The sequence below is a fragment of the Lolium rigidum genome, chromosome 2 (assembly GCF_022539505.1).
Source record: "Lolium rigidum isolate FL_2022 chromosome 2, APGP_CSIRO_Lrig_0.1, whole genome shotgun sequence".
Taxonomy (NCBI): domain Eukaryota; kingdom Viridiplantae; phylum Streptophyta; class Magnoliopsida; order Poales; family Poaceae; genus Lolium; species Lolium rigidum.
The window spans coordinates 132,733,782-132,743,536 of record NC_061509.1 but is presented as its reverse complement, the minus strand read 5'-3'; the positions used below and the strand labels follow the sequence as shown (position 1 = coordinate 132,743,536).

The 9,755-nt window shown below is 41.6% G+C and overlaps 2 protein-coding genes across 3 annotated transcripts; one reads left to right on the top strand and one right to left on the bottom strand.

Annotated features, from left to right (window-relative positions):
- Positions 1 to 3,750: 3,750 nt before the first annotated feature.
- LOC124690119 (oryzain alpha chain-like) lies at positions 3,751 to 4,974 on the top strand. Its single transcript, XM_047223551.1, has 2 exons — positions 3,751 to 3,956; positions 4,734 to 4,974. The coding sequence occupies exons 1-2, from the start codon at positions 3,751 to 3,753 to the stop codon at positions 4,972 to 4,974; spliced, it is 447 nt and encodes a 148-aa protein (XP_047079507.1).
- A 261-nt stretch (positions 4,975 to 5,235) lies between these two features.
- LOC124692365 lies at positions 5,236 to 9,102 on the bottom strand. 2 transcript variants are annotated; one of them, XM_047225720.1, is made up of 7 exons: positions 8,800 to 9,102; positions 7,694 to 7,912; positions 7,226 to 7,312; positions 6,774 to 6,920; positions 6,305 to 6,331; positions 5,713 to 5,808; positions 5,236 to 5,622 (listed from the first exon to the last, which is right to left on the bottom strand). In XM_047225720.1, the coding sequence occupies exons 1-7, from the start codon at positions 9,043 to 9,045 to the stop codon at positions 5,422 to 5,424; spliced, it is 1,023 nt and encodes a 340-aa protein (XP_047081676.1). In that variant the 5' UTR covers positions 9,046 to 9,102; the 3' UTR covers positions 5,236 to 5,421. The 2 variants fall into 2 exon arrangements, with proteins under 2 accessions (XP_047081676.1, XP_047081677.1); XM_047225721.1 differs by having other exon boundaries at positions 7,727 to 7,912.
- Positions 9,103 to 9,755: the final 653 nt, after the last annotated feature.

The window sequence follows — 9,755 nt, the reverse complement described above, 5'->3', positions numbered from 1 at the left end:
GAAAACGACTTTGAGCCTACATACTTCCTCCTCAACAAGTTTTGCCAGACTCCATCCTCGGTTAAGAACCTAGCCAACCATTTACCTAGTAAGGCCTTGTTCTTAATATCTAGATCGTGGATACCAAGTCCACCTTGATCTTTAGGACGACAGACAACACTCCATTTTGTCAACCGATATTTTTTTCTTCTCACTATATCCTTGCCAGAAAAATCCTGATCGGAGGTAATCCATTCTATGAAGAATTCCTTTCGGCAATTGGAAGAATGATATCATATACAGTACCATATTTGTGAGTACTGAATTTATGAGTACCAATCTTCCACCAAGAGATAGTAATTTTCCTTTACAACTACTCAGTCTTTTCTGCAACCTTTCCTCGACCATTTTCCTTTCGGCTAGAGTAAGTCTCCGATGATGAATCGGAATACCTAGGTAGCTAATTGGAAAAGAGCCTAAACCGCATCCAAATAACTCGGTATATTGGTCGGCTTCGTCTTGGGCGTCACCGAAACAAAATAATTCACTCTTATGGAAATTAATCTTTAGACCAGATAACTGCTCGAAAGCTGAGAGGATTAATTTCAGATTTTTTGCCTTATCAATGTTGTGATCCATAAATAGAATTGTATCATCGGCATACTGTAGAATAGAGAGTCCCCCATCGACCAGATGGGGTACCACTCCTTCAATCTGGCCATCTACCTTTGCACGCTGAATTAAAATGGCAAGCATATCCGCCACAATGTTAAATAACATTGGAGATAGCGGATCTCTTTGCCTCAATCCTTTCTTTGTTTGGAAGTATTTGCCTACATCGACATTGACTTTGATGGCAACACTTCCACCAGAGATAAAGTTAAAGCGCGCCATACAGGAGAAAAGCCTTTCATCCGAAGTGTTTGTTGTAGGAAAGACCATTTGACTTTATCATAAGCTTTTTCAAAGTCGATTTTAAGGATAATCCCATTCAACTTTTTGCGGTGCATCTCATGTATCGTTTCATGAAAAGTCACAACACCATCAAGGATGTATCGACCTGGCATAAACGCAGTTTGAGTTGGACGCACTACTTGATCAGCCACTGAATTAAGTCTAATAATAGCAACCTTGCTAATTTTTTTAAAGCAAACATTACAGAGATAGATTGGTCTGAACTGCTGAATACGATCTGCGTCATTAACTTTAGGGAGAAGAATGATTTCCCCAAAGTTAATCTGGAACGATTCAAGTTGCCTCCCAGAATGTTTGATAGAACTCAGCTAGGAAAGCATCAGGTCCCGGTGCCTTGTTATGCTCCATCTGGAAAACCGCTTTCCTAATCTCCTCCTCCGTATATGGGGCGGTAAGGGCGGCATTCTCCTGAGGGGTCACTTGTGGGATCTCATCTATTCTGGATTTATCCAAAGATATATGTGACTCCTCGGGTACCACAAACAAACTTTTATAATACGAAGTGATGTAAGACTTTAAATGCTCATGTCCCTCGATCGTGGCATCATCTTGTATAAGGGAGTGAATACGTTTCTTTCTGTGTCTGCCATTAGCAACACTATGAAAGTATCTAGTATTTGAATCTCCTCCAACAAGAACTGAGCGTTTGATCGCTGGTACCATTTGAGTTCCTCCTCACGTAATAATCCGGCTAACTTCGCATTGTATTGATTCTTTAGATCAGGTTCATGCGTCAGCAGCTGTCTAAATTCTACGATTTCCTCTAACTCGTCAATTGACATCGAAAGGCTGAGTTTCTCCTGTTTAAGCTGTCCAGTCATGTGTCGCACCCACCCTCCTAGGTATTTTTGCACAACCCTATGCTTGATATTCCACCTTTGGATCGGAGAGCCCGCGACGAACTGCTGGTGCCATACATTTTTAACCATATCCGAGAACCCCCTCTCTATGTAACCATCCTAGTTCGAATTTGAACGGACGTTTACGAGGCGGAGAAGGGCCCCCGGTAGTTAATAGTATGGGAGCATGATCCGACAAAGATTCAATTCGAGGGAGAGCACGTACCGAGACTAGAGGGAATTTCAATTCCCAGTCTGAGTCCATTAGTACTCTATCGAGCTTCTCATATGTCGGATCAGGAAGACTATTTGCCCAGGTGAATTGCCTCCCAGTCATTGATATTTCCTTCAGGTCCAAACTATCTATGACATCATTGAATAGAAAAGACAAATGACTGTCAAACCTGCTCTTACTCTTCTCATGTGGATATCTAAGCAAATTAAAATCCCCTCATATGATAATAGGATGTGGATTATCCTTCGCCAGATTAACCATCTCTCGAAGAAAGGCCGGTTTTAAGGCATCCTGAGCCTCCCCATAGACCGACACTAAAATCCAAATAAAATTCTCAGATTTATTTCGTATGTGAAGCTTTATATGAAAGTCACCACCATAATTATCCAATATTTCCATAGTCGAAGTTCGGACGCCTATAAGAAAACCCCCGGACCGACCTCTAGGGGGTCGTGACACCCAAGCAAAATCTTCACCTCCAGAAAGGCGGTTTAGAAAGCTTGTGGAGTAGTGACGCTTCCCAGTCTCAGAGATCGCAATAAAACCTAAAGCATGATCACGAATGGAGTCAGAGATGTCTAAGTGTTTAGCCAAGTCACTAAGACCTCTGCTATTGTTAAACATGCCATTCATTTGGAAACATTAGAAGATTTTGCCACTCTTGCTTTTTTATTAGTCCAACCATTTTTTTAATAGAAGAGGCCCTAGACTTGCGATCTTTTGCTTTGAGTCCATAGCATGAACTAAGCATCACGTCTTCTAGTCCAACCTCTGATACCCCCCCTACAATATGTGTGAGAAGCTGGCCATGCGAAATGGCGTACGCTTCATCATCATCACTTGTATGGGAGGTATCCAACTTGCTCTTCAACACAGGAGTACATTTCAATCCATAAAACTCCATGTGTTTCAGTGGCTTAGTTGAAACAGAAACTAAATCAAGGGAAGTACCCAACGAAACGCCCAGATTATTCAACTTGAAAGAAATATGCGGCGTGGAAAAATAAGAAAAGATTTATCACTTGAAACAATGCGCGCTTATGTAAGCTTGTTGTAAACAAATTTCACATTTTGCATCTATGCTTGCTATTAGGTAGATGCACATATATGATGAGTGTGGATAGCAGAAAATGTACCATTCACGGGACCTCCCGTGCACCATATCATCAGGTTTCATTGCATATCAATCCAAATCATTATTCTGAAACACAATAAAACATATATAATGATACACCACTGCACGAATCACAAAGCACATAACTAAGTGAAATCAACGTCTAGAAAGATATTCCTGGATGAGTGTTAGAACATATGTGTTGTTAAAAAGAATACTCAAATTTTAGAGCGTGACTATTTTTCAGTTGACTGAGAACTAACTCCATTCTCAATTAGATGATGTCATCAAAGTTCGGTTACAACTCATGTTGCAACTCATAGCTAGTACAAATCATGATCCAAATCAGATGGTGTAAAAGTTGCACGAAGTTAGATCCCCAAATTTTAAGTTTAGAACTAGTACTAGTATACCGTGTCTGGTGACATGTCGATGGAAGCTCGACAACATCACACGTACTTGATGTCCTAATCTGATCCGCGGTGTGTGTCTCTTCTTCGCTGCTGACTCCTTAAATCACCGAGCGATCGCCTAACCCAGACTTAGATCGACGGCCGAACAACTTCCCCTCTAAGCCTAACCAGACGTCCACCCACCTTCCAGTCGCGATGAGGAGTCCCACGGCTGTCATGGCGGTGGCAGCGCTTCTGCTTCTGCTGGTAACCCTGGCGGCGGCGGACACTACGGTTTCATCACACAGGGAGCAGGAGAGGATCGCGGAGGACGAGCGGCGGGTCATGGGGGAGTGGCTGGCGAAGGACAGCAGGAGCTGCAGGGAGGGGAGCGAGGAGGAGGATCGGCGGCTGTTTGCGGAGTGGAAGGCGGAGTGGGAGGCCCAGCACGGCAAGAAGTTCAGGGAGAGGAGCGAGAAGGAGACTCGATTTCTCTTCGCGGTGTTACAAACGCGACAAGAAAATAACGAAGAACGATAAAGGAACACACGCAGGGGACACAAGATTTTAACGTGGAAAATCCCTTCCAAAGGGGAAAAAACCACGGGCGCCAGCCAGCAAAACTTCACTATATCGGTGAGTGTTTACAAAACACCGTGGGATATTTTATAATCTGATAAACCCTAGCCGGCGGCTTACAAGAGGTATATATAGACGATGGCATCGATCCGTACCCTAACCCTAACCCTAACCCTAACCCTAACCCTAACCCTAATCCTAACCCTAACCCTAACCCTAACCCTAAACCTTAACCCTAACCCTAGGTTGAAACGTGGGCTCTGATACCACTTGTTACAAACGCGACAAGCAAATAACGAAGAACGATAAAGGAACACAAGCAGGGGATACACGATTTTAACGTGGAAAACCCCTTCCAACACAGAAGGGGAAAAAACCACGGGCACCAGCCAGCAAAACTTCACTGTATCGGGGAGTGTTTACAAAACGCCGTGAGATATCTTATAATCTGATAAACCCTAGCCGGCGGCTTACAAGAGGTATATATAGACGGTGGCATTGATCCGTACCCTAACCCTAACCCTAACCCTGATCCAAGCCTACCGGCGACGGGCCTCGCTCCGCTCGTCAGAAGTTAGCTTCCCTTTAGAATGAATTTGGATCACAATACAACACGCGGCGTGGATGGCCGAGCATGGCAAGAAGTACAAGGACGCCGGCGAGGAGATGCGCCGTTACGCCTTCTTCAAGGACACCCTCCGCAGGATGGATCAGTACAAGGCCGTCTTAGGTAGGAACTCGGTGATCTTTGTCTACAACGGGCCGTTTAGCGACCTCAGCCACGAGGAGTGGAGGGCCATGACCTGCGGGATGCTCCGCAACGACGACGAGATGTCATGTTGGATGCTTCACTATCCATAGCAAGCGAACGATATAGAGGAATGGAGTACTATAGATGAAGTGCAGTTCTTACAAGCGATCTCTATATGGTTTGTACAAAACGAATGTCCCTGTGGACATGCTTGCAATTTATATTTTTCCTGGTAGAGACAAGTTTCCTGTGATGGAGGGAGTACTACACCATGACTGAACTGACTTCTTACATGGTTTTATCACAACTTGTTGGTCACTTGCATAATCGTGTGACTCTATCGCCTGAAGTACACCATGGAAGTCAATAGATAGAGTTCTTTGTTTTCTTAGTGATTCATAGGAAAAAAATGAATTAATATGTCTTCATATGTAACTCTTACTAGTAGTCTAGTACCAGTAGAAGGTAAAATATACTGTACATTATAGAGGTTTACACCGCTGCGATCTGTATGTTGCAGCACCACCGTGCAATATGCTGAGTGTTCACACTAACTATCAAATATCCTCTGTGTTTATACTCTCTTCTATGACCTGAATGCAGGATCCAACTGATATCCCAGAGGACATTGCCTCCGCAAGCTTCGATCTAGCCTTTTCGTGGCGGCGCAGTAACAAAATAGTGTTCAGCACAGCCCATCTCACCTGTGAATCAGCTTTGTTCTGGGTGAAACCCAGGCTCTTGAACAAACCATCCAGCTGTTAATGGAAAACATAACAGATAATTAGGGGGTTGGAGTTACAGGATGTCTGGAAATATACAACATAAGTAAACTGATGCCTAAACACCTTGTTAACGTCAGCTAGTCCTCCTTCAGCATATCCATACAGAAGATACTCTGTTGCTACTCCAGCCAGCGCAATACATGAGAACTTGTTCAGCATCTGCCATTAGATCAAACTTATATACAGCCAACTAAACCTCAGATATGAATGATTCTCGGAAGACCACATTTGTGTGATACCTAATGATACTGCACATAGATATCCACTGAAAAAGTAGTAGTTGATGGGGTAGCAACAATTGTGCACGCCCATATCCCAGAATATACGAATTATGTGTTAAAGTGATAGTAAGTCCAGTTCGGGCTGCCAAGTATAGCACACAGCGAGCATTGGATAGGGATTGCTAGTTGCCTGGTGTTTTTCTTACGTCAATACATCCCGTGTAATTCCATATTCTAAACAATCCAATACCAGCTAGAACCTGACCATCTTCAAGTTTTATCTTCAGCGAAAACATATAATCAATGCATAGATTGTAGCAGGTCCAGGTTCTGATGCTTATATACAGTTGGGATTGGAACTTTTAAGGCGATGGATCACATCTTACAACATTTCTACATCCTTTGCACAAAACGAAAATACTAGAAATTCTCACCTTCGCGGACAGTTTGCCTGAATTGATCTGAAAATGAAAAATAACTTTTAGGCCAGTGCATATATAACTAACTTGTTTGTAGGAAAATATATAGAACAACAGCTTAAAAACATAAAAAGGGTACATCCTCTCATAAAATATGTACAATTTAAAGTAAAGAATTAGGTTTTCATAATGTGTTTCATCAGAACATTGCAAGAGAAGAGCATCTCACTCTGTACAAAGATAGAATTCTATCACAAAATGAACCGACAAAAATAAAAGATTTGGTGATTGGGTGGTACTTGGCCAAGCTAATAAAATTAACTAGTAAATTCAATAGTTTAGAAGGTATGCCTCGCACACTACTAACACTGACAATGATAGGTGGTGTGTATCAGTTAAACAATAATATTACATCAAAGATTATCAAAATATTAAGAAGCTAGACTCAAAAAAATATTAAGAAGCATTGAATAAGAAAACTAACCTCTTCAACAAATTCAAAGTCCACAAAAGCTGTCCCAGCTTGTACATTCAATGATCCTTTTTTCTTAAGTGTTTCTAAACTTGTGATAGTATATTCCTTCGGGAGCACTCCAAGCAAGTATGCTATCAAGAAGTGACCAGCTTCATGCTTCACACATTCCACATGTAAGCTATTAATTGCTTCTACTATGATAAACCAAAATTTTAAAAGTGGAGAAGTGAAAAGTTCTCATATTTTTAAACAATGGCAAATAACTGACAGTGCTGGATGAACCATACTAGTCATTCCATAAGTTCTCATATTGTAGTTTCAATAAAGGCAAAAGGTGCTTAAATATTAGCATTTATCGTCCATCAACATTGATACCTAGAGAGTTCTATTTTTACCAAGTTGAAGATGACGCTATACAGTTGATACTCAAACAAGGTCAACAACATGCATGGTTTGTATACCTCAATAACTCTGTTATGGTACTTCTGGCTGAGACTGTGACCAAGTGTGTCGAGAACCAAGTTTCTAGCCCCTCCATTTAAATATATCTGGAAAGCTGAGCTATAGTCATGTAAGTTCAAGCGACAGATGAAAATGCCAGGTGATTATAATGGTAATATAAAAAGTACTATCATTTCTGCGAGGGAAATAATACAGACTAATGTTCTACTTTACGTATCCGGTACCAAAGAAGCGCATGATAAAATGAAAGGACCAGTCTTGCAGAGCTATATCTATTCACTACCATAGATTGTTGATTTCTCCTTTAAGAAATCAAAGATTGTAGTTAAAAAAATGCAACAATGTAGCCTCAAAGCATGCATGGCCCAAGCATATGCTTTGAAATATCAAAAGAATGCAAATAGTAACAGTTCAACAACCGGTCAGCAACAAGATATGTAACAAATGTAGTCAACTAACTGACTCACCAAATCAACAGACCACACGAATAGTAGGCCTACAAAGAGAAACAGAGCTTGGAATTGAGAAAGCTCAAATGCAGCTGAAATAGAAAGGCCTCCAAGAAGTGCAGCAATTTGGAGATTTCTCTCAATTGATCCCAAAGTCCGATCCTCCGGAGATAGAAAAGAAGAGGTATCGATCCCATTTAGCTTAAGCTCATCTAGTTTATAAAGTCTTTGAGGTACCTAACAGAGATTGTGGTACAAATCAGGAGTTAGTATGCTACATAAAATTCTCGAAAAGGGATAAATGTAAAGCTTTACTTATCGAACATATAGCTAGCACATATTAACAGGTGGAAATTTTGTCACACAAAGAAGCAAAGGTGAAGTGTTTGCTTGTAAAAAATGTGCACTGCCGCACTGGCACTAAACAGCATTAATAGTTCTTTCGTATTTTTTTTAATAGAACCATCAATATAGAAATATTCGCAATTGCCTCAAATGCAACCATGGAGAAAATTTCGAGAATGACACTGGATAAATGATCGCCTGAAAATGAACTCACGACACATTCGTGCGGATTATTCATATTGATTTATCAACATAAAAAGAAACAATACTGCAAACATTTAAACAACTCTGAGATCTACCCATCTCTCTATAAAGAGCAATAACCATCCAGTTTAACTGGTAAGAGTTGGAACTACAGATTGCCATGCCCAATAATAAAAGTACCAAATCATGGACTGAAAAACCTCTTAACAATTCCATCCAGTAAAACCGTCATTTTTTTTTCAAGTTTCAAACTATAAAATAAGGTGGTTCTAAAGCATGGAACTGATCATTATTTCGAACGAAACTACGAATAAACTGCAAAGTAACCAACTAACCAAACAAGTAAAATCGTATCTGAACTTCTGAACAAATCATTAACTCTCTCTGTTCATCAATTGGTCCGCAGATCAGTTCAAATGCATGGAAATACTCTAATTCAGAGATGATCGAACCCGAATAATTGTAGGGTCACCCTAAATAATCGAAGGAGCTACTAACACAACATAACAAGACAAAACGACTCATTAATCGAATCAAGAACCCAAGAAAATATTCAGTATCAAGAGAAGAACAACCTGCCTGGCGGCGCCAAAGCACCGGAGCCCGCCGCCCTCCCCCTGCGAGCCGCGCACGAGGGACAGCGCGCCCTCGTCGTTCCCTTTCCGCAGCTCGTCGTCCACCTGCTCAAGCACTGCCCTCAGCCGCGTGGCCGAGTCGGAGGTGGTGTTTGCGGCGCGAGCCGGTGGCAGGCGCAGCCTTGAAGCGGCGGCGGGCTGCAGCTGGGTGAAGCAGGAGCAGCAGGGCGGTCCACCCAGTCTCATCTTCCACGTACAGTCGAGCTGGTCCACAAACGCCAGTTGCCGGAGGATTTATCCAACGGAACAGCTAGCGAAGCGGAGACGAGGATCGAGGACTCAAATTGTGTGCCGCAAATGTAACTTTTTGTTTGGGAAACACGGTACATATACTCACCCCTATGAGCTATGAACGTACGCGCATCCATTCCATCTCTATAAGTATCTTCGAGAGACTGAGTTTAAGAAACTGATCCGGTGAATCTTAAAATTGAGAAAGTCACCATAAATACCTCGCTGTCGATTGAAACGTTGCCTCGCGCTGAAAAATATTCCGCATTTTAATGAGACACCAAAGTATCAAATCTAAAATTTAAATACTAGTGGACTAGAAGTGTTCAATGCCCTCCTAACCATCCAACCACAACTTACTTACCAAAGTCCAGCGTATTAACGGTGGGTATACATAAAAAGTCACAGATTTACTCATGTTTTTTTTTGTGGACATGTTAATGTAAAAAAGAGGGTCGCAATGTTTTACTCATGTTGCATGGAAAACCCTTCAACCCTTGTTTACTTTTCTTGTATATTTGCACTTCTAAAAAGTTTTGGGATGATAGAGACTTGGCGATTCATCTAATCCCCTACCATCCCCTTAGATACTCTTTCCTAACAATACACTACAGTACAAGGTAGAGTTTTTAATCTAATAAAAAATAAGGAGATATGTGGGATAT